The 25,384-nt window shown below is 39.8% G+C and overlaps 2 protein-coding genes across 2 annotated transcripts in view; one reads left to right on the forward strand and one right to left on the reverse strand.

The window, feature by feature from the left end:
- Positions 1–764: 764 nt before the first annotated feature.
- Positions 765–10,008, reverse strand: LOC138031828 (procollagen C-endopeptidase enhancer 1-like). Its single transcript, XM_068879452.1, has 3 exons — positions 9,672–10,008; positions 5,913–6,110; positions 765–981 (listed from the first exon to the last, which is right to left on the reverse strand). The coding sequence occupies exons 1-3, from the start codon at positions 9,941–9,943 to the stop codon at positions 765–767; spliced, it is 687 nt and encodes a 228-aa protein (XP_068735553.1). The 5' UTR covers positions 9,944–10,008.
- Positions 10,009–19,966: 9,958 nt separating this feature from the next.
- Positions 19,967–25,384, forward strand: part of LOC138032990 (ciliary microtubule-associated protein 2-like) — a 20,943-nt gene continuing 15,525 nt past the window's right edge. Inside the window, exons 1-4 of the mRNA XM_068880716.1 lie at positions 19,967–20,145; positions 20,683–20,770; positions 23,081–23,165; positions 24,058–24,143. Coding sequence (XP_068736817.1) covers positions 20,096–20,145; positions 20,683–20,770; positions 23,081–23,165; positions 24,058–24,143 — 309 coding nt within the window. The 5' untranslated portion in view covers positions 19,967–20,095. The remainder of the gene's footprint in view (positions 20,146–20,682; positions 20,771–23,080; positions 23,166–24,057; positions 24,144–25,384) is intronic.

The following is a 25,384-nucleotide window of genomic DNA, read 5'->3' on the forward strand; positions in this document are numbered from 1 at the left end:
TGTATTATGGAGGTGTCCGTCTTATAGAGAGTTTGGTTATGGTAAAATGACTAAGAAACGGCCATGACCAGCACCAACACCAGGTGTCCGTTGAGAGAGTTGACTGTAGAAAATATATTCCCTAGAATTACTGTATGCAGCACCTGACTCATTTGTTGGTTTTCTATTGTCAATGTCCAACTTGCACAAAAAACCACAGATGCACACTTAGAAGTAAAGGATACTCAAGCTCCAATACCATGTGATTGCATAATGTGCAACCAAGCATTTATCAGGGCAACGAAATCTTATTTTAGTCATTTTATTGATATCATTCAACGGAAAATTAGTTCATTGCACGAGGCACAATGTCTGAAAATTGGATATTAGAAATCTCCTCACGTCGCTTCAAAGTTTAGTTTGCATAATTTTGATTGCATGGGTTTAATATAAAATTCACAAATTTTATTTATCGTCATTACAGCGTGATTCAAGTCACCATACTTCACAAAACTTATCTCAGTAGAAGTGCTTTTTGAGAGGTATTCTCGCTATCCACAACTGTCAGAACTTACAGGATTTATAATGATTCAAAGTAAGCAAAATTTCCATAAATTCACCGTAATAATTATAAGCTGTGTTTGCCCCCCAACTAGTATGGTGTGGAAAGGTCTATTCCACGTATAAGTGAAAAAATCCTTAACGCTCAAAAGGTTACAAGGTACCATGAACGTGTAAGGCGTTGTCGTTCGAGGACCATGATAACATTTAGCTACGGTTTGGTTTTACTCACCACTTAGAAAAATATCATCACTTGAAAGTGGGCCTTTGTTATCAGGGTCACAAATAAAATTTACTTCCAGATCAAAGCTTGCAAAAAAGATGCGAAGGACCATTGACTTGGGAATCTGGAGCGTCCAAACACAGGAAGCATAGGGAAAGTATTGGAGAGGCCAGTTGGGGGTAACCACTGTTCCACTCGAAGATCCAATCAATTTTGTGCTGTATAGACATTGTAATGTACATTAACATTGTTAGTTATTTTGAGCCAGATAGCTTGATGCATAATAAAATTATTATGTCAAGCACTGGAGTTTCAGTTATGTCCTGATGTTCAAGTACAGTTTAAAATAATGCACTCTGAATTTTGATAAACCTTAAGAAGTGTGCCTTCAGGAGGACTAATATATACACCCTTTTAATAAGTCTAATATATGCCGTTTTCCGCTAATGAAGTCGATTTTCTTTTCTTATTTGAAGCCTTTGTACATTTCTGAGTAAATTTTAAAAGCATGAATTTGACGTCATTAGCGGAAAACGGCATATATTAGACTTATTAAAAGGGTATTAACTATATAGATTTAGCCAAGCCTGACCTGAGCCTGCGATCCAATCAAAAACCAGTACCTGTTCAGCAGATACATGTACTTTGTTTTGACAGGTGTCAATTAACCACAACATGGATGTCCAATATCAAAGATATTCCCACCATGAAACACAGGTTGCACTAGAGTTTGAGGTTGGCATACATGGCGGGGTACAGATGCGTTAACATTTTTTCTTACCAATGGTGCTGAGTGAGAGCCTTTGGCGCACAGAGCACCACTAAAACTTAACTCCAGTGCTTGGTGGTCAGCTGGGGCACTTTCTTTGATTTCACTGTCAGCCGGGACTTAAGGGGGGCTTTGATAGGAGTTCCAATAATGGGAAATAATGGTCTTCAATCCACACAATGGCAGATTAGGATGGAAAGTGTGGATGATGACTACTACCCCATCCTGCCTTCTAAGGAGGAGTTGAACCAAGGACTACACCATTTGCATGGTACTTAAGGGGAGCATTGCCTTTGAATTGACATCTCTCAGCAAGTTCCACATGAACCATGAAAAAAAAAAAAACAGGACTCAAACTCATGACTGTGTGATTCCACGGCACTGCTCTAACATATGAGCTGTGAGAGCTGCAGTCTGTGACAGTCCCTATCCCTATGTACCTTGGAATAGTACTATACAGATCTGAAGCTTTTGTGGCCAATTCCCCTCCCCCCCGCAATGTTGTTTGCATGAGAGTTTCTGTGCCCATTTGCCAAAACAACATTGTGGAAGGGCAAGGTATTGCAAAGTGTTTCAACCATAATTTTGTCCGAGGCTGTTGTCAATTGCATGTTCATACCATTACTATATCCTGTAGGAGGTGAATTAATGCCTGTCAAAGAAATAAATTTATAAAAGCTTTTAACTCGACTTTCACGTCTTCTCTGATAAGAATGATAAAATGAATGAGATTTGTCAAAATGAATTTTAATCTTGAGCTTACAAGAATATGTCTTGAATTAGTTCAATTTTGGGGAAAAAAGTAGCCGATGCTTTTCATCCAGTGTTGGTATTTTTATTGAAACTACTGGCTGGAAATTAGTCAAGGCAACTGTTTTACTTTCTTTCACATTTATTATAACTCTAATATGGCCGCTACACGTGGAGCCGAACTACATTGTACTTTGCATAATGTACACGTGACACGTAACATGTGACCTATAGTGTGACATCCCCCTCTTTGCAACATTAGGGACCTTCAGATTCTAGGACGAGGACGAGAACGAGTACGAGTTTTGACTGTTTGTTTTTAGCGAAAATACTAAGAAGATTTATAGCCCGTAAGATTAATCTTACTCTTTGTTAGCAGTATAGGTTTCTCAGTTATTCTTATTGCTGTTACCTGGGCCTTTTTGCTGATCGAAAAATGCCAAAACTGCTGCCGTGTTGTTGACTTGTTTTGACACGACGACATTTTTGCAAAACCTCGTACTAAAATGACGACGGTAACACGTTTTTCCCGCCAAAATGACGCTGGTTTGCGCGCGCTCAATGTTTTTCTACGAGAAAATTTGGTACTCGTAGTCGTTCTCGTCCTAGAATCTGAAGGTCCCTAATGCATAGGGTAATACAGATCTTCAATGAGGTGATACTAAATTAATCAATATAGGACTTAACTGTAACAACGAACAACAGCGCTTTTCAAATTAATGTTCAATTCGACCTAACTTACATGTAAATCTGTAATGCGAAACAACAGCACTCGTATAAATGCTCAGCTTATCTGGTGGTTTAAATGTCCGCCCGGATCTGGTCCAACACCCGCCACTTGTCTCTGGGAAAAGCTCGATCCTTGCAAGGGGTCTTGGCTCTGGGCTGTGTCCTGGTGGTTGTCTGCACTCGCAGATGGCTTCATTTCCCTGGATGGTGATGGTGGTCTTGTGACTGCTGTGGGTACTTGGACTGGTGTGGGACTGTGTGCACCGGAACTTGTTGCGTCTGGCCTGAGGTGTGATGATCTTGTACCTCAGTATACATCTTCTGTGGTACTGTTTTTGACAATGATTGTATGATCGAGGTTCTTTTGCTGCTCTCAAGATGGTTCCTGGTTTCCAGGTCTTTGTATGGCAGGGTTTGAGCCAGAGCGTGAAATTGCGACAGTCTCCCCCTTGCAGGACAATTTGTCCCTTAACATTACACGGCCAGGCCATAAATGTCCCCCAAAGTCAAAACTAAATGGAGGAAGTTTATGCAAATTCATACCAATCAGAAAACCAGGATGGTGTAATATTAAAAATACTGTCTTTACCATACATTTAGAGGACCCTTTTGTTTTTGGATAATGGTGGAAACTGGTAAGGTGCTCAATACCATAAGATTCTGTAAAATCTTTGAATTCCTTAGAGCTGTACTGTGATCCATTGTCGGTAACCAGCTGGGATGGGATGCCATGTTCTGCAGAGATGCTCTTAAGGTGATTCACTATTGCCTGTGAGGAGGTGCTAGTGAGCTTTCTGACATACAGTAATGGATTTCAAGCCGTGGTAGCTGGCTATTGGCTGCTGCAGGTTGAGGTGAAAATATAGACAGTGCATCTGCAATTGGTATGTCAGTGCCTTTTGTTGCTGGGCAACTAGATAGTAACAGGGGTATCGTAATGGTGGCCAGGTGAGCTGAGTACCTTGCCTTGTAAGATAGTTGACCAGGCCCAAGAAGCGCTGTAGGCTCTTGACATCTTCTCGAGGTCACAATTGCTTTGTATGGCTTCTACTTCACTGCAATCTGGCCTCACACCTTGTGGGGTCCAGGTGTGTCCAAAGAAACGGAGCTCCTTACATTTAAATTGCAGCCTCTCTTCATGCCCTTCTGTCGGGCTTGCACCATCAGGTTGGCTAAAATTCTTGTCATGTCCCTGCTCTGTGGAACCAAAGATGAAGGTACAGCTGTATCATCTGCTATGCCTGTGACACCCCTGAGGCCTTCAAGTGCTGAGTCAAGCTGTTTCTGGAATAAATCCTGGGAAACAATGAGGCCAAAAGGAGGCCAGGTGAATCAGAACTTTCCAAAGGGGGTAACAAATGCATCAAGGTACAAGCTGGGTTCATCCAGTGGGACGTGCCAATACCCTTTCTTAGCATCTACTAGGGTGAAGAACTTGGCATTGCTCAACTGAGTCACCACCTCATCTTACCTTATCGTAAGTTGACTCTGACAGGACGATGCTGTTCACCAAGTCTGTGGGCGTGTCAGCCCTGGTAATAACACCTAACTCTAGCATCTTGTCAACCTCTTGTTTATAGAGCTCTTATTATAGCAGATTGACTGGTACTGACTGTGGAGGGTGGACTGCTCTGCCCCAGGTTCAAGGGTTATGTGATATGGTTTCATAATTTTTATGGAATTCTTGAAATCCATCAAAACGATCTTGGATGCAAAAGAGGCGTTTCTCTTTTGGGTGGGGTTGGTTGTTTTGTTTCAAGCTTGGAAGGTAAAAGCATTCAATATGCACATGTAATTTGACTGGAGTTTCACATTTTCTTCCAGTTGCTTCTAATATTCTAAGCATTTTTTGCTCCTCTTCAGACAAGTTCCATGTGCTATAGAGATCTAATTAATCCGTAATCCCCAGTCCAAAGGAGTAAATATTTGCATTTCTGTTTATTAGTCCTTGATTTCAGAGGGCCGTCACACTTTTGCTTGAAGCGTTTCACCCTTTGTGTCAAATCGGGACCTGGAGTCCAATCGCTTTTCTGTAATTCAAAACCCTCTTTTTTCAAAAGCCTCTTTTTTCAAAGTACCCACCTTACCTCAATCACAAACATCTAAGGGAAGTGAGTGGTCACAATGTTAGAAAGCCTGCTTCATTTGGATATTTTGTTTCCTGGACTGATACAGACATCTACATGTAATCATGGACATCAAAAAGTTTTAACCCATTGCCTCCTGAGAGTGACACTTAGTAGATTTTACTCTGCCTAATGCCAGACGATTTTACTCTTCAATGGGGAGGGGGGGGGAGGGGGGGTCCTAGCCATCAACATAGTTTTTGATCTATTCACACCTCAAACACCCCAGGACACCTCCCCCCCCCCTCCCCCATTCACGAATAAGATTGTCTGGCATTAGACAGAGTAAAATCTGTCAAGTCTCACTCTTAGGGGGTCAATGGGTTACCGCCATCCAACAGGACATAACTTCAGTGGACAAACAGGAACCAGTTAGCGCTTACCATTTCAATGAAGTTTTCGGTGAGAATGTTTCGACAAATGGTCCTGCACGTTCTGTACTTAGAAAGAGAAAATGGGAATGTGCCGTATCATTTGCCAGAAAAAAAAAGGGTTGTTCCAATTGAAAAACAAATGAAATGGTCTATTTTCTCTCGCACTTGTAATTGTGGGCATATGGTACAGAAATTTCCCGACATTCCGGTCAAAGCAAGAAAAAGGGAATACCTCGAAAGGTATTACCTTTTATCCGAAAACATTCCACCGGGATGAACCGTTCCATTAATTTTGAATTCTCTCCGGAATTACCGAAAATTCCATTCAAATGGTAAGTGTTCAGTGTTTTCATTTCCGCAAGCCACACACCGCTATAATTCCTTCCAATGTTCCAACATACCTGCAATTTGTTGAAGGATCAAGCTTTGTCACATTGTTATCTGAGGAGTAACGAACTTCAAAACCAGCACCTTTCATTGACTGATCAGACTTGAACACCAGCCTCAAGTAATTATCAAATGAGTAGATCTTTGGCAGGGAAACATTAGAACAGGAACAGAATTTTCCAATTGATGCATTGTTCTGAATAGCATCATGGCTAGAAAATTAAAACAAAAGGGATTACACTGTAGGCATAATTGTCTCTCTACGTACAAGTCATGTACTAGTACAGCATTTGCTGAAACGCTGGCATATTAACTTTTACGTGACAAATGAAAGATGTCAAATACAAAAAATTGCTTTTGTAGATGACTTGTCATTTATGTGGCAAATTACCATGATTACTGTAACTTAATTAGTTACTACCAATAGAGCGGTTTTCAATTGAGTATCGAAAGTAATTAGTGAATTACTTTGGTTTATGATTGCTTCACTCAGAGATTGGTTCAAAGTTCTCGCACCACTTTTTCAACCAATCAGAAGTGAAACCAAAACCAATCGTGGCTCGCGCATGCACATTTTCCCGCGCTTTGTGTCGGCTACGTGCAATTACTTCGAGTTTTGATTGGTTTACTGGATTGTGTCCGTCCTTTTTGATTGGCCAAAGTAATTACTTTGGTTTTGGTTTTATGACACTCATTTGAAAATCGCTTTAGACAAGAATAGAGTACAAATAAAGACTAGTTTCTACTTCTTGTTCTTCTTAGTGGGCACTATTGCAGAGGTGCCAATGCCTGGAGATCTAAAATCTGGAGATTTTTTCCATGCAGTCTCTCCCACTCTCCCCCCTCCCCCCACCACGATCAAAACACGCACACCCCCCCCCCCCCCCAGCATTCTTCTTCTCATAGAGACTTCAAGCGTATGACTATTGTCTGAAAATGGCTTAGATAGGAAATATGTGAATTTCATCATAGTAGCACCTTAAAAGGTTCAGACGCATTTTTATCCAAGAAATTGAATGCCCCATACAGGAGACCGGGAGATTTTATAAATTTATATCCAGAAGACTCCCAGATAATCCAGGAGAGTTGGCACATATGCTGTTGGAGAACAACCAGGACAACCGCCCTAGCTACAAAGTGCTGTAATGATACATGTACGCGCAGTCACAGTAATGACGACCGATGTTTCAAATTTCTGACAATGTGCAGAAGAGCCAGAAGTTCGTGATATGTGGAATTCCTGCTTTGGCTCTGACCAGAGTCCGTGTTCTTGGCACTGGCCAAAAGAAAAGCCCACTCTAGACACAAGACTGTGTCTTACTTGGTGACAGATTTGGAATGTTTTGAGACATTTCAATGTCTATATTCCATTATGCTGCTCACCACTTTCACATGATGAATTACTGTTATTTACTGCGTAAGCACCCATGCTCAGGTAAGTGACCCCTTCTCAGAGGAAAGTTCAAGATTGCACCCGGTATTTTTTTACTAAAATGAAAAGGCACTTGATTTCGAGATAAACGCTAAACCTCTGATTATCACACAGAAAATTAAAAGTCGTTGAGTTTCTTTGCATTGCAGCTCCAAAACAGAAAGATCAAATTTCACCAACAAATACAGTGTAGAACATACTACACAGGACACAATTGAATTGAAGATGCAAACTTTGGCCACTCAAGTTAAATAATTTGCAAGATGCTAGGAAAATTTTCATTCTCAGTGAAATTTGATCAGCTGTGAAATCTGCCACATTACATGTGACAAAATTAATGTTACATTGACTCTTTTGTAATGATTCAGTGCTTCAAGTTTTCAGAAGTCGTGGTGACTGCAATGTTCACCAAACCATTCAATCTGAATATCTTTTATTCAAATTTCCGGTTGTTTAACTTACAACTTTTTTTGTTTAGATTGTGTTGTTCACAGAAGAAATTTGTGTGGCCATGTCCTATGGGATTTACATTTGATTTCCTTGGTGCCATTTACCTTTATCACTCAACGGCCATTTTTGAGACCGTGAATGTCTAGCCTCAGACTGAATGAGAGGTTAGACATGAAAAATCTCTTATTTTGGGTGACATGAGTTTATTCCGACGTGCCAGAAAATGTGTTTCAAAACAAGTTGGAAACTTGGTATTCAGAATGATACCGCTTGTTTCAAACTTCTAACAAATTACATGTAAGCTATTGTTTGGTGAAGTACCCACAAAAACGTAGCTTCACTGGAAATCTTTGCCAACCAATGCAGCAAAACGTCAACAACTCGCAGGGTCGCTCGAGGGTCCGAAGAGAGATCCCTGAAGAAATTTTGACAAAATCTTTTTTTCTGCTGGATATCCAACAATTTGGATGGGACCCAGGACGATAAAGCTTCGGACAATTCAGCACGTACGAAAGACGATGCAGACAAACTCACAAGGAAGCTGTTGGCTTGCTCTTTGATTATGATGATTACATGGTTCAAAGTTGGCAAAATTCTCAAACATTCACTGAAATTATTTTAAGCCCTGTTTGTGCCCCAACCAATATGGCGTCAAAAACCATGAAAAGGTCCATTTGGAAGATATCCAGGGGTTTCAGTAAATTTTGAAGTAGCTAGGCAGCTGGTTTAAGTCGAGTTAAAGCCGACTCATCCCCCAGAAAATTTTGAAATCTGCAAGCTCTGAAATGCGATTTCCAGCGTTCTGGGTACCAAATTGAGTACAAGGGTAAACAAAGATTTCTCATCAACAGCCACACTGAGTGTGCAATTAAGCACATTCTTTTGATAATTTCCAGCAAAGAAAGATTTGGAAAACCATTTCAAAAGGAAAATTAATAATTTAAACGTTCTATGACCTTTTGACAACGTCATGTCCTCATTACTACCAACTTCAACCTGCCGTGAATGGCAAAATTTCTTGCATGTTTTTTCAAGCGCGAATGGAAACATTTTGGTTTGTCTAGACAAACCGCAATAATTAATTTTTGTTCGGTCAACCTGAGCATGACTGTTCTGTCGAACAATAAAAATATGACATTTTAATCTGAAGGAACGAAAAGGCTTAATCAATGAAACTAAACAAAAAAATTTACTGTTTTAGTGGAAAACAAGTCTTGATGCAATGATTAGTCAATAACAATGTTTTGCATAAAACGTCTTGATATGTTTGTGGACATAACTAAACCTAATTGTATTATGTAATAAAATGCAACGGTTGGTCTAAGCAAAAATGCGGATAAAGGTTCCCTGTTCACTGTAGCTGCAAGAAGGCAGTATCAAATCTGATAATTATTTTGAAATTGAGGTTTAAAAAAAGTACATTTAAGTTCATCAAAAACGAATTTTACTTCAGGTTTGAAGCAATCATTCAATTAATTCAATTTAGGGAAAAAAGTAACCGACTTCTCTGAGCGAAATAGTCGACGGCCGACTGTCGGTGCTTCTTGAAACACTTGGATATCATTGACATCACCTATTGCCATTAATGTGCCAACCAGACCTTCACTGCTCGTCCACAATGAGTCCTTTGTTCCTGTGGTTGGCACATTTTAATAACAAAAGCAATGTTTGTCAACAGATATCTTCCAAATGCTGAGTTCAAACTATTAACGATGTTAACTTCTTCTAGGAGATAATTCTGAAAACCCAATTCTGAAAAACGAAATGAAGGCGCTTCTACATATAGACGAGATATGAGTTAAAATAGCATACACAGCCGCTTCAGTAAACAAGAAATGGCTGGTTTCGATTCAAATCAACTCAAACATTTTGAACGTAGTTTTTAACTTACCCAACGAATATTTCCAAAGAATCCTCCGTACAGTTCGGCATGGTACCAAGTATGGACAGGGTTATGAACTCTAGAATTATTCTCAGACCAGGATTAAGAACGATATTGTATTCACAAACCATGTTGTTCCCATATGATTCCGACGTGTTGAAACCAGGAGAATGGAGCGTTCCTTGAGGTTCATTATAATCCCGTCGTGGACAAGAGGATGAAATGACAAAGTATTGGAAGGAAAGTATTGATATCAACACAGGGATTCTTTTTGACATCATCTATACAGCACAGACGACAAAAGAGAAAACGGATGACTTGTTTTTTTTAGACTCAGCCAGGCGTGTCCTCTTCCCGATCCAGTCTCCTCTCTCTTCCAATTCTAGTTGGAAATTCTTGGAAATGGCAACGGATGAACTCCCAATCTCGCATCCAGACGTACCCAGAGTCATCGAGCTTTTTGGTCAGCGGGTGACCTCTGGGATAATGGACTTGAACTATTTTTTTGATTGGTCGCATAACAATGGCAGTCTGACAGGAAGTCGGTAAGTAATTCGGAAACCCCAGAATTTAGAGGGCGATTCAAAATCTAAAACTTGTTTCAGTGCTCTACAGTACCCGATTAAAAACCTCTGGGAGCAAGGAGACAACCAACATTAAACTCAAGCCACATATGATGCCGGGACCGGGAATCCAACCCGGGCTACATTGGTGTGAGGCACATTGGAGGAGTATATACAGATACATACTAAATACATAATAGTTAAAGATATACTCATTATAAAGAAAAACCGCTGTACAAATGCGGCCATGGATTCTCTTTTAAAACCAGTAAACTCAGTGGTACGGATAAAATCAGGTAGCGCATTCCGCAACTTAGCTGATACGTAAGAAAAAAGAACTAAGAAACACAACTGGTTGATCTAGGTTTATTGAGGGACAGAATGTAATTTTCGCAAATATCGTGCCTAAAAAGAGGATGGCAGAGAAAACGTACTTTTCATATAGGCAGGAAAACCCTAAAAAAGAAAAAAAAAAAGAAAAAAAACCATACTTTTATAAAGTAATATGAGGAGATTTTGAATGCGCTTATTGCATAGAGATGTAGAGTTTAACTTTAGTTGTAACAGAACAGGTAATCTGCAAATATAAATCTGGTTATTCTCTTATTTACATTATTATACCGTTCCTTTGACGCGAGGATCACAGCGAAAAAAGCACAAATTTGTCGTGAATTTTCTATGACAAAAATTTGTTCAGAAATCAAAAGTCTACGTTAACTGCACACACCAGAGTTAATGCTTAGAATCTGGCTAGAAATCGTCTTTTCACTTTTTCCTCCGGCCGCGGCTCAGTCATTTGATGAGGGCCAGTCTCGTGCTTCTCAAGTTGCCTCCTTCATGCCCAAAAGAATTCTGGGTAATTCTGCCATTCCATGACAAGGGAAGACACCCGATTGTCATTTCATATAATTTTTTATAAGTGTCGGGCCACCCAGTCCTACCAGCAAAATACAGCCTCGATTGAAGTTTTTAGCTTTCAAAACTTGCCCAAATAGCCCTTATTCACGATAGCCGCCATGTTGGTTTTCAACTTGTCATGCAAATTAGCCATGTGTTATGCTAGGGGGGCAAACATTGGAATAAAGGCAAATTGCTGAAAATCGGCTCGTCGAAATATTGAATTAACATTGCTAAAAGTACATTTTAGAATTTAGAATTAAGTACCTTTTACAATAATATTATATCTTTTGATTGCCTCCGACATTTTGACTTTCTACTTCGTTATCTGCTCAATTTTCGCTAAAAGATCATCGAAGTAACTTGTGTACGCCTTCTATTTTACTCCTTAGGTGATAAACATTCAATGAACGTGAAACAAGTCATCTGTGTGGCTAAGATGTTCGTTATAACCTCTCGAAATTGTGTTGTTTGCCCCCTCAGAAGTGTGTAGCTAATTTGCATGATAAAGGCAAATCCAATATGGCGGCTATCGTGAATAAGGTCTATTGTATCGGTAGGTGGTGGAATTCGTCACAGAAAGGCTAGAGAGACAAGTTCACTCGTTAACCGCCATGTTTACAACAGAGCATTTTAGGTGTCCCAGTCTGCGTGAAACCATCTCTCACCTCTGGCTCGAGAAGAGCAGACACGCGCGCTTCTTACCTTACGAGTTTTATATGCCTCATTCCTTGTAACTGAACCAGCATCTTAATTTCTATGTATCGGAGAGCCAAAAAATTTACGCATGCGCGGACGGAATCTTTGAACAAGAGGGAAAAACGCAGTACCTCCAGACACCGGCGCTGGAGCGTCGTACCAAACGAGTCATCCCGGGATTTCGGCCCGTGCGATCGCTTTTGGACGCAGTTGGCCCTTCGCTGCTTTCTGCTACCGACCTTGCCTCCCGGTACGGCATTGAGGGAGAGATATGTCGGCCCCTAAACCATATGTGACAAATCCCACGCCTACTCACAGCTCCAAACCGCCCTTGTCAATTTAACGTAACAATTCCTTGGCTTAAATATGCAAGGGAAAAGTCATTTTATCTGACATGTGGTAAGCACTGAAGGTCGCAGATTACAAAGTGTGCGCACGCGCCCTACTAAAGTTAACATACATACATGCGTGCGTAAACTTTATTTCATCTCGAATTTCAGACTAACTACAAGAGCTAATTCAAATGATCCGTGGGGTATGAACATTTGTTTTATTTTTACGAAGAAGAAAAATTAGAAAAATGTAATTCGACTGTTTTTATGACGTGGTATGCCTGTGGCATCCCACTTAATAAACACCACATTGCTGATTCACAACCGATGGCTTGATTTCTTTGGGTTGATTTTACCCCAATTTTTTATAGTTATATGTTAATGCTTACATTTATATTGTAGTTATTTAAAGCGTTGTGTGAGCAGGATCGAGAAAGAACGCAAAACAAATTCGGAAAACTCTTACCAACTTCTGAAGAGAAATTTGTTTTCCGCTTTTTAATTTTTTATTGTTTTGTGTATCATCGTGGTGCCGATGCCGTTTTTCTCGATGCGAAGTTTTCATGTCTTTCATGTCTTTCCGAGCGATCTTGAGATTTGAATTACTAACGATTGATGTATCTTCTTATAACTGATGGCACATTTCCGTCACCGGTATCCTCCGTTCCACATTGTACGAAAGCGATCGTAAAACGCTTGGAAAATTGGTTCCTCGAATATTGAATTTAACGCGCTTTCCTGGTTAATTTCTTATGTTGTTTCCCTACCAACTTGCGGAAATAAGGCATTTTTTTTTTTCATCTAAATGTTAGCGATTTATGGACGATTCAAAATTTGACCAAAATCGCTTCAGGAGCACCCAACGTTAATTTTCGGAAAATATCTGTTTGGAGGACGATCTGAGACTTCGGAACGTTTCTTGTAAAATAATTATCTTGCTTACCTGCCTGTCCTAGGATTTCCGAACATCCAAAAAATGGTATAATTGCCCATTTTTAAAGGATTTTTACCCTAAAAAGCTCACCTAGAATTTTCGGGAGCCTTTTTTTTGACTGAAATTTGCGAAAAGGTTTTTGATCCCTATAATTTTCAGATCTCTAGCCTTTCAGCTAGGCAATCCCAACAGATTAAAGATTTTTAGGGGGTAAAAATATGCCTATATCCACCGTTTAAATACTAAAATGCGTTTAAGAATGCTATGTCTAAGTGGTTTTGAACTATATTCTCATTGGGTGCTCCTGTCGCTTTCATCCCTTGTCTATTTCTATACTGTTAGTGAATGTTAATGACCACTAGTGACAAGCCCACAGTCATTTATTGTATGCGCTTTTGTTTCGCGGATAGGATTTCAACGGCAGCGTAACACGGACGTTGGTATGCCTTTTTTTAAATCACGTACGACGATTCAAATCAACAAGATTGATTCGCGCTGCAATTGTACGGTGAATCTAACTAATCTAACCGGTCAAATAGGATTCCTCTGATCCCTGTGGGCGGAACTGAGCTTCGAGTAACGAAGGATGCTTTCCATTTGCTTTGTTTGTTTTGCTTCATTTGCTTTGAAAATATAATTTTGGTATAAACAATTACATGATGGCAAGCTCTTTTTTTTCAAATGCACGAAGCAACTGAATATTATCGCTACCTCTAAATTATTACATTTCCAATAATGATAGGTTCTCAAATCGAGAGAGACTGTCAAACGGAAGGAAAAAAACCAATGGCTCGCATCAATCGAAAGAAAGAGAGTGCGTCAAAAGATAGTCCGGAATCTCTCAACTACAACTTAAAACTTAATTTAACGCATTGAATGCCTCTTAAACCGCTCCCCATAAACGAATAGAATCGTGTGGCGTTAGACAGAGTAAAAGCTATGAAGTCTCACTCGCATGAGTCAATATTAAGTGTCAACTGCATTTTTAATTATCCCTGGGAGACTAATTAGAGACACTGTACAAAAATCAAATCAAATCGACTGTGATTACAGTGGTTTTCAATAGAGTGTCGAAAGTAATTGGCAAATTGCTTTGGTTTTGCATTACTTCAATCATTGATTGATTCAAAGTTCTCGTGCTACTTTTTCAACCAAATGAATCAGAAGTCAAACCAAAACCAATCGTGGCGCGTCCACATTTTCCCGCGTTTTGTGTCGGCTACGTGTAATTACTTCAAGTTTTGATTGGTTTACTGGATTGTCTACGTCCTTTTTGATTGGCCAAAGTAATTACTTTGGTTTTGGTTTTACGACACTCGATTGAAACTCGCTCTAAGGACGGTGCCTACTAATTCAAAGGCATTTTGGCGCGGTTTGCTGAAAATACGCGGGAAATACAGATCTTAACTTATGAAGTGTTATTGAAATCCAAAAAGAAAATTGGGGGTAACCACTCATTTTTAGTAGATAATTAATCAACAATATCTGTAAAAAGCTCTAAAATACAAAGCAATGTATGGTCTTCTTTTCCAAATTGAAGCTTGATCACTTGCTACCTAAGTTCATCTTTCTCTGCATATTTTTAAACCGCGCAAAAAAATCCCTGTATTAATAAGCACCATCCCTTGGCCAATCCGAGTATCTCGAGATGCACAGAAGGTATGTGCAATAACAATAGTGGGCACCGTCCTTAATCGTGGGTTGGAATACCCGGGGAAAAGCTTCTTAGAGCAGATTAGAGGACCAACAAAGTCAACCCACATTTTAAGGCAACCTCGAGGACAAATTAGCCAGAGAAGAGAGACAATGCAGTATAATACATACTTAATGGACCACTTCCCATAGGGGCTTTTCAGAGCCAATGAAACACAATCAGCGAAATGACAGAACAGAACTAAAATAATAACTGTTAAGATTCCCAACCGACCGGAGGCAAACCTGTTGGGTATTTACAAGTTTGGCCGATAAGTTGAACCAGGGGCTACCAGGAACAAATTCAAGGAGTGGTCAGAACGGGTCTCGAAATCGGGAACTCCAGATCTCAAGGCAAGTGTCCCAACCCCCTGGCCGCACTGCGGGGATGAGGTTGATTTGAAGGCAGAGACGAGAACCGAGAATGAGTGAATCGAACCAATCAAGTTGATTCTGTTGTTCCTTTGTTCGTCCCGGGAAGGGTTTTTCTCTGGGTACTCCGACTGTTCTCTCTCCAGACAGAAAGCAACATTTGATTTGATCAACCCGCCTCAGCTTCGATCTTAATTCACCGTTGATCAGTGATATATGATCGTCAGTACAGTCTCCCCACCGCACTTGCACTCCGCTCTTTAAACTTGAGACTTAAACGAAGTGGTCATCGAAGGGTTGTGGGCTTGGGGCCGACATTTCTCTCCCTCGCTGCCAAAACGGAATCTGAAAGATGCAGCGCAGGAGCAAGCAAATAGCCACGACTCGACATCTAGTGGCCCAGGGCTGGCGCAGTGGTGAAAGCACTCTCTTCCTACCAATTTGTCACTGATTCAATTCCCAGAATCGGCGTCATAATAGGGTGGGGTTAGATGGGTATATCCTTTGCCCTGAGATGCCGTTTTTCTCTAGGTAATCAGATTATCCCGTCTCTTAAAAAAACCAACATTTGATTTGATTTGAGCTGACTCTAATGCACTGCGTAACAAGTTAGTTCTCCGGCGCTAGAAGAGGCTTGACATTCAAGTCTGGCATTAAAGTTCACCATCGTATAAATCGCATGGGCAAAAAAGCCTACAAAGTCCAGCAGAGTTTGCTGCTGTTTCTCAGTCACTTAATTAATAAGGATACGCGAAAATGATCTGGCACTTGCAATTGGACACGTACCATTTAAGCAAAAGCATGATTACACTTGTATAACTAAGGAAAGAAAAGGAAAATAAAAAAGAAAGAAAACGCCTTATAGTGCATTTTTCTGAGTATATTCTCTTTTCAATTATAAGCGGTGAGAACGTTCCGGTTACTGAGATTAACTAACCAAAATTTTAGAACATAAAAGAACATACTAAGAAAATCTTTATTTTGCTCATTTGTTTTTGTGAGTATAGTACTCAAAAGATAAAAGAAATGCAAGACTGCAGTGTAACAGGACAGTTAACTCAAATACTTAATTATGGACGTTTGTGACATTACTGAATTGTATTAAAACTGGGTTACAACTGGATAACGACAATTAACTCTCACGCCGGGTCTCTTCCCGCGGTCGCTTTTTCTTTTGCCCCGCCTACCATTCGATATCCGCCTGCTTTTTCGCTTACCTCAGGGACCGTTCACTGTAGACGGGAGTCCGCTTACATAGTCCGCTTACATTTACATCAACTTACACAATTTGCGCATTTTACATACATTGTTTTTGTTATTTTTGTCTTCGTTTGACGATGTCTTTATTCTGATTGGCCATTCTAAACAGTGCGTGCAGAGCTGAAGAGCTCGTGGCATTCTAAAAATAGAAAGATACGCGCAAAGGTTGACTCATATGACTTGTATTGGAGAGGAAAGATCCTACTCATGAACGTCTGTCAATAATCTGTCACTTTTTACAAGGGGAGGGGCAAATAATTTGTGGGAGGGGGGGGGGAAGGGGGAGGTAAAGGAGCGGGGAGGCTTAACAGTGTCAAAAGGACAACTGAACGTCAGAGTCCTAGAAAGCCCGGTCCGATGCCCTACCCACTGAGCGACCAGAACTCCTAAGGAGCTTGGTCATTTATCTGGGTCCTGGATGGACAGTAGGCCGTTTGTACGAGAGAAAATAAGCCGCGGCTTACATAAGACGCGAAAACCCCGTATAAATGGTACAAAATCTACGTTCACGGCTTTCTCAAGCCGCGGCTTATCCTGGCCGGGGAGTTTGTTTATACTCGTATAAATAGTTCCTTCCGCGTATTATGTACGCCGCGGCCAGAGTAGGCCGCGGCTTATTTTCTCTCGTGTGAACGACCCTAATGTAACCTGCGCGCTGGTCTTCGCGACCGGGCTCTGCAAAGTCATGCGCACCGGTGGCTCAGTTGGTTGAGCAACGGGCTGTCACGCGAGAGGTCGTGAGTTCAACTCCGGCCGGACCAACACTCAGGGTCTTTAAATAACTGAGGAGAAAGTGCTGCCTTTGTAATTACATCTGCAAATGGTTAGGCTCTCTAGTCTTCTCGGATAAGGACGATAAGCCGGAGGTCCCGTCTCACAACCCTTCAATGTTCATAATCCTGTGGGACGTAAAAGAACCCGCACACTTGTCGCAAAGAGCAGGGCATGTAGTTTCCGGTGTTGTGGTCCGTCTTCTGTGGTGTATCATGGTTGGGAGGGTAAATGCTCGGAGATATTAGCTACACCAAGCTACTCTAAAAATCCGAGGGTAAATAAAGGTGTATGATATGATGTGTATGATATGATGGCTGATAAAAAGGTGTAATGGGCCCGTGGGAAGAATACGGAGGGCGTAGGTTTTGCCTGTTACCAAGCGACTTGTATCATCTTCCTCTCACGTCTTGCACCACTGTCTGGACTCGAGAGGGTCACGTTTTTGTGCAATGGTTTTGAAGCCGTTCAATAAACACACATGTCGTATTTCATCGGATCTAAAAACCACTCCGCCTTGCCTTGTAGTTTTAAACACCTCCCCCCCCCCTAAAAACACTACAGGCCTCGGTTGTTCAAAAGGTGGACAACGCTATCCACCGGATAAATCACTATCCAGCGGATAAACGCTACCCAACCTTCAAACAACTGGGACCTGCTGGTTTACCATAAACAGTATATAAATGATGCTTTGCGACGAAATAATTAACACTGATCTTGATATGAGCACACCCATAAAATCAAAAACCATGATTTCTCATATTCAGATAAATAGGGTATCCCTTTGTGGTCTAAGTAGTGTTGTTTCTCTCCAGTTCAATCAAATAGTTGTTCTTTTACTGATCTGGTTTCCAATACACAGCCGGAAGCAAAACTTCAAAATCAAAATATCCGTTTTTATCAATACAACAGGCCTTTTTATCGATATCTTCTTTGGATACATAAAGCTCCGAGAATGAACGCTTTCTCCTGAAGGGGATTTTCTCGCTCATTAAGCTTGCGGTCCAAGAGTTGGCACGGAGCTGGTCGAGTTCATGAATGGCGCTGTTTTTTGTGTCTCCTCTCCAGCTTGTACTGCCATTTCCCGTTCTTGGGCGCGTCATATGAAGCGACTGCCTCACAAAGACCTTTTGAGCGTTTCTATTGGCGGGAAAAAATGCTGGCAACGCTGCGGCTGGATTGGTGGTCAGTAAATGCACAAGTTGCAGGTTGTTGTCACTGTTATGCGCATGTCTAACTGTCGAGGGCTCCTTTTTGCATATGTCATCTTCCGGATTGTATACCATTCTGTTTTTTCCTGTTGCAGTAGATACATTTCCCGCGAAGGGTTCCATTTTTCAATGTTCGATCAAAAAGTTTTCTTTCTTTCTGCACACGATAGCCAACCTTAAGCAAACTCCATTTTAAGCGTCACAAAGACGTAACAATCCGGTGTGTCGAATTCGCGCGCTCAGCAGAATAAAAAATGTAAGGTAATAATGAACGATGAGGTTTTTGCACTAGATGGAAGATTTTGAACGACATGTTTCGTTAACAACAAAAACGCAAGGGATGCATGAGCCTTAAATTTTGCACGAGGGACACGTCACCCCAAATTTCACCTTTGGCTTGAAACCTTTGCCTTTTAATTTAATTAAAATGAATTGGAACGCGGATTAACTCAGCACCGGCCAAACCCTGATTAATTAACAACTACTCACCGAAGTGGAGGTGGCTAGTGGTGGGTACTAAAACAAGGAGATAATATAATTGTACAAAGAGATGATTTTATTCTTGCAATGATTACAATATTTTCAGGCGCACATCACGCGCGAGTTTTTCGGAGGTGAATAGCAAAGGATATTGGGACTTTGAGTAGCCAATCAAAGCGCGCGTTCAAGGCGTTCCACGCACGTTCCACGTTTTGCGCGTTCCACTGTTTTAATTAATTTTAAGGATTAAACCACTGCAAAAACCGTGTACGATCAAAACTTGCTCTACTTTGGATCAAAATAGATCGTGACCACACCAAAAAACTTTAAACATAGAAAATATACTGCAAAGGTTGGTCAAGACAACGTGAATATAGGCGTTGTTACAATATTTTGGCTGGCCAACACCAGCCTTCTTCAGGTTTATTGAATGGATAAACGCTTGTCACGAGATCTTTATATTTACCGGAAATGACATAAAAAGGCTACCTGATGTGTAAAATTAATGAAAACGGAAATGCATTAAAAAGAGGAAAGATAATAATACATGATAACAAGGTAAAATAAACAAAAGAAAATAAAAAGGTAGCTAAACTAAATTACATTTCATCTCTTCTGTTAAGGCCTGCAGGCTCCAGTTTTAATATTTTAGCAACTATTCACCGAAGTGGAGGTGACACGGTAACAATTATTCCATGAGCCCGCGTTGGATACGAGATGGTAAAGAGCCGGAAAGCGAGAGTTCTCTTGGAATAAAGCAACAAGAAAACGTTTTATGGAAAGTTTGGATCAATTCCAACTTTTAGAAGTACGCGAAAAGGTAAGAAACGTTTTTGTTATAAGCCTGTGTATGTCTGACCACCTCGGTATTACACAACCTCACATCTTCATCAGGTTTTTTCGATTTCGCTCGTTTTTCGTACTTCAAAACTTTTGGAGTTTAAGGAATTTAGTAAAACAATTATTCCATTCGCACTTAGGTTGTTGGGTATGAGACTGGTTACAGCCAACTCGCTGACTACGCACTACCCACAAGTCCAATCATTTGCATACCCCGGATGTCTGTGTAGCCGCGCCTGAATCATCGGTTAGTAGTATAGAGTTTCCGGTGTTGCTAGGCAATTTACTTTCAAGCCGAGTCAATGAAGTTAAACTAAAACTATGCAAAATTTCAAAGCTTTTTCGGTGAGCGATGGATGACAAAAAGAAGGACTGAGTAGACATGTCTCAGAAGAAATTTGCGGGAGCACCGTTCGGGGTCCAAACGGCAAGGTAGGCATAAAGTCTTGCTGCAAATGAACGCTTTCGTGTCTCGTCAAATTACAGGAGCATTGATGTCCTTCATATGTGCGCGCTCGTAGAAATGAAATACATTTCAAAAGATTGTTTAAGCTTACGTTAATGCCAAATCTTCAAGATATTACCAAAATACCAAAACTATTGTGTTTTTTATTAAACTCGCTTATATCGCTTTATGAAATGTTTCCAAACATTATCATCATCGATTTAACCTTAAACCTCGCGTTCTCTTTACATAACAACAAAGTTTGCGTCTTATTATAATGTCAAAGGTTTCATTCATTAACTTAAGGAAATCCGTCGGAGAAGCGTATATGCAATTTTGCAAGTGAAAGTTTTAAGACATTTGGTCGATTTTGAAAGCAGTACATGGTGTGCATATTTTTCTCTATGAAAGTCTCAAATGAAGAAGATCTTGGATGCGGTTTGATATTTACTGTACTGTAGCTGAGCTCGACAACACGCAAGCTAGGTTTTTTCTGATACAATATTGGAATTTTATATCTGAAGGTTTGATGTGGCAGGAATTCACCCTAAAAGCAAAACACCTGGAACTATAACTCAAGTTGCTTACGACAAAAAATGCATGTCTGAAGTGGTAGGTTATATAATTATACTTATAAATATATATTTAAAATAAAGTAAAGTTGAGAACTCATGTCAGTTAGGCATGATGTATTTACACTTTAGAACGCGCAATACAAAAACAAGTGGCTGGGTATTCTGCACATGGAGTCATTAAGAGGTTTCCGATATGATATCACTTTAATCATCAGTCAAAAATTATTTTCAGAAAATTAGTTTATGTGATTGTTGCAATTAAAACGAGAGAAACGAAGGAGGACTTTTTATGGGCTATTTGCCAGGCTATATCCCTTCAATGTACTTTTAAAAAACATATCCTCCATCCACTCAACAGCTATAGATTTTTAATACTCTGTCTAACATGTATCATACGATTTTACTCATCATTGGGAATTGACTTCCCTCTGCTAATGGGCAGAAGAGTTAACATTAATCATGAATGACTTTAAGGGCTAAAGAGAATTAAGCAATTTGAATGTCAACAACACTTTAATTTAGCAATACTAGACATTTTAACATAAACAAAAAAATTGCGTTTTTCTTGTCAAAATTTTCCCTCCATTAGGGCTAATGCCGTGGGTATAATTTACATAGAAATTGACTTGCCTGCATGTAATTGCTGCAATAGAAAAACATTCTCTACATGGGTGGAGGGAATCAAGCTAGGGTATTGCAATAAATTTTTAAAAGGACTGATTAGTCATGCAGTTGCTGTTTTTTTTAACAATGTACAAAAATCATTACTATTATTTCACACCACCCTGGCTCAGTAAGGAAGAAATTATTATGATTATTATCATCATCATTATTATTATGATTATGATTATGATTATTATTATTACTATTATTAATATTATTATTAGCATCATCATTATCATCATCATAATCATCATCATAAGTGTTCAGTTCATGAGACTTTTTCTTCTCCAAATCTTGTGGGAGTTTTGTCACTTGATGGATAGGACCTTCCGTAGAATGTGTGCCGTTCCCATCAATGCTGTCTTTTGAATTTCCCAGAGGTTAATGTTTCCTGGAATTTCTCTCACAAGCTTTTCTGAGCCTTTCTTAACCACCCCTGTTTTCATCTGCCACATTCTGGTAATTTAAATTTCCAGATCTTTTTTAATACTTGGAAAGCCTTTCGGAAACCTTGGTGGAGGTATTTTTATCAGAAGGTATAGCCACATCAATGAGAGTACATTTCTTATCCCGAATATTCTTGATGACAACGTCAGGGCGGTTTGCAGAAATCTTTCTGTCCATATGAATAGGCATGTCCTAAAGAATGGTGATATCATTCTTCTCTTCCACCGTTTTTGGTTTGTATTTGTACCATTTGTCTACTATGTGCAAGTTGTATACTTCCAATGTACATAGGTTGCCACATTGTTGTGCCGGTGTATGTATTCTGTTTTTGCTAGTTCTGGGCAGCCCGAGACAACATGGTCGACAGTTTCCTGATATTTGTTGCAAATGCGGCATTGTGGATCTGTGCCATCCTTAATGATGTGAAGATGGTATGCTTTTGTAGCAGCTATTATAATAGTGATAATAATAATGATAACTGATTGTTATTATTATTATTATTATTATTGTTATTATTATTATTATTATTATTATCATCATCATCATCATCTTCTGTTGCTTTAAATATAATTAGGGATCCCAAGAGTTTTTTGGCTTTTTGACAACCCTTCTGGGCCAGAAGGATAAGGGTGGCTCAGTTGATTGGGTTGGGTGGCTCAGTCAAAGATAACGGCGGCTCAGTTGGTTGAGCACCGGGCTGCCATGCGGGAGGTCGTGAGTTTGACTCCAGCCGGACCAACACTCGGGGTCTTTAAATAACTGAGGAGAAAGTGCTGCCTTCGTAATTACATCCGCAAATGGTTCTAAAGACTTTCAAGTCTTCTCGGATAAGGACGATAAGCCGGAGGTCCCGTCTCACAAATAACTTCCATGTTCATTAGTTCCCTGTGGGACGCTAAAGAACCCACACTCTATTCGCGAAGAGTAGGGGATGAAATTCCCAGTGTGGGTGGGTATAGCAGGTCCACATCAGCTGAATAGCTGCCAAAACTTCAACCTGCTCAAACAAATAAATAACAAACAAACAAACATAGATATAGGTACTGGTGAGTGATTTTTCTGCACAAGAGAAAAGCAGCTAACCACATTATTTTTTCTATATAGGAGTTCTAGCAAATTTGATGCTCTCCTCCTTGCAACCACCCTTGACCATCAAGATGATGATTTGTCTTCTATATAATACCACATTTTAATTAATTCCTGATGTTAACTTTTAATAACCCAACTATCTTCTTAGAATCGTTGTCTTGGACCTGGTTCCTATAACATTGATGTGGGAGGGTTCAACCCCAAGTCTGTGTCGGAGAGATCATCTGGCCCTGGTAAGAATCAGTGTTAAGTAAAAAGATCTAATGCGTGTTTCTTCTAAAAGTACAATGATTCCCTAATCATTAATTGTGTCCACTACCAATGGCTGTGAAATGATTGTACATTTAACTTCTCCTTTCTGGCATAGCTTTTGTTGAAATTAATTTTTACAATGCAACAAAAAGTAGGGCTTGAGTTTAAAATATTCTAAAAAGATGGCGTCACTATCATTGTTGGATTGAAATGACTTCACTGTGCTGATCGATATGTCAAAAAATATATATTGTTCAAATCATATTTGCGCTCAGAAGTAGGATGCATAGGGTAAATGCTAAGGAATCCCCTTTAGGGATTGAAGGAATTATTGTCTATTTATATTAAAACCTATTGACCGAATGCATAAATGGTGGGCAAAAATGTACTCTTTTGTTTATGTGCTAATGAGACTCACTAGCCTCGCTCTCAAGCAACCTTTCTTTTGTATTTTGTTCATGCAAACGAGGCTAGTGAGGCTAATTAGCACATAAACAAAAGAATATTTTTTTGGCCGCCATTAATGCATTCGGTCTATTGACACCTCAAACGCCCTTGGGCAATACATGCCCAGTTGACGACGTAAATCGTCTGGCATTAGACAGTAAAATGTGTTAAATCTGAGACACTTCCAGGTGTCAATGGGTTAAATTGATGGAGAGGACATACCGGTAGTTTTTGACTGGTTACAGTGTAACTCACTGACACCTCAAATGCCCTAGGACACTCCCAGTTGACAAGTAAAATCATTTGGCATTAGAGTAAAATCTGTTAATTCTGACTCCCAGGTGTCAATAGGTTAAAGATGTCAACTGAAGGTTGTAATAAGTCGAGCAATATTGGCCATTAGATATAATTTTTTATTCTTCACAGGATGGGAAAGAGCTTTTGAAACTGCTCGCTTGGCAAAGATACCACACTTATTGTACAAGGAACAGTGGGAGAAGAAGCAACTTCAGGTACTGACGTTGGTAAAGAAATACCGACTCTCTAACCTTAATTATGAGCTGCAACGAAAATAATTGCTGGTTTTCACTCACGTGATCAACAGCCATGTTTTTCAATGAAAACAAAAGGAAGCATTTGCATAATAATAGAGTTAAATTCCCAGAGGATTTGGTCGGGGCACCAACATGGCAGTCGTGACGTCATGTGAAAGCCGAGAATAGATTGGGTGAGGTTAATACAGTAAAAATGCCAGCTGAGGCCTATTTTCTTATGAATAATTAGTGGTTTTAGGGCTAAATGAATAATATTTGTACCACAAAAATCTTTAATTCCTAATATTAAAATTCATATTCTCTGTACTGCTCTCTATATGTTTGTTTTAATGGTAATAAGGAGAATCTGACTCAAATCAGGGAATTGTAAATCAATGATTGTTTTATTTGTTCCTGTGACTTTCCTGTATGTTTGATTAAGTACTGTAGCATTCTGAGGAGAAATCATATGCTGGTTACTGTTGAAGAAAGACAAACTGAATAAACCAGAAACAACTCCTTGGTCCAGTGTTTCGTTAAAGTCATATAAATTTACGATCTGCCCAATGTATTATTTGCATTCTTTTTTTTTTTTTTAAAGGAACCTTTTTTAGCTGAGATTCACCCAAATTCTCAGAACAAATTTAAGAACATGCATTGTATCCAGGCTGATAGTCAGCTAAGATCAGCTAAGAATGCCTCTATTTTGCTCATTTTCTTTCCTTGTTTGCTTTTGGGAGTAGTTTAAATAAAGGTAAAAGAGCTTTAAAGCTGTAGTCTAAGATAAGCCGTACCCTGAATTTAGCTGCTCAAATTTTGGAAAAAAGGTTTTTTGAAGGAAATCAAAAGAAAACCAAAGTCGAGTCTTGAGAAGTCTTCTTCATCATCCACTGTTCATCGAACGTAAACTCATTGTTATCATTGAAACTGAATACTAAGTCTTACCCACAATTTTAGGACTTTAACATAATGAGCATTGTTTCTACCATCTTTGACATATGATTGAACTTTTTCTGGTATTTGTTGACAGGAATTTCTTCATTCAACACAGTAATAGATTTTTTCATCACAGCAACATTCAAAGCTTAGTAACCAGGCATTAGATCGGACGCGAAAACAATCTTGTACCCAGAGTCCTGACCAAAAAGCCAGAGGATTCTGGGTACGAGATTGACGCGAAAAGAGAAACTGGACACCGGAAGCAGCGTAAAGCGATAAGC

Source organism: Montipora capricornis, chromosome 14 (genome assembly GCF_036669925.1).
Source record: "Montipora capricornis isolate CH-2021 chromosome 14, ASM3666992v2, whole genome shotgun sequence".
NCBI classification, from domain to species: domain Eukaryota; kingdom Metazoa; phylum Cnidaria; class Anthozoa; order Scleractinia; family Acroporidae; genus Montipora; species Montipora capricornis.

Excerpts from the sequence above, each read along its gene's own strand:
- LOC138031828 (XM_068879452.1), bottom strand. The coding sequence starts at position 9,943 with ATGATGTCAAAAAGAATCCCTGTGTTGATATCAATACTTTCCTTCCAA. Across the intron at positions 6,111-9,671 it reads TCTTTGGAAATATTCGTTGG|CCATGATGCTATTCAGAACA; the intron begins GTAAGTTAAAAA and ends TTAATTTTCTAG. Across the intron at positions 982-5,912 it reads GATCCTTCAACAAATTGCAG|CACAAAATTGATTGGATCTT; the intron begins GTATGTTGGAAC and ends ATGTCTATACAG.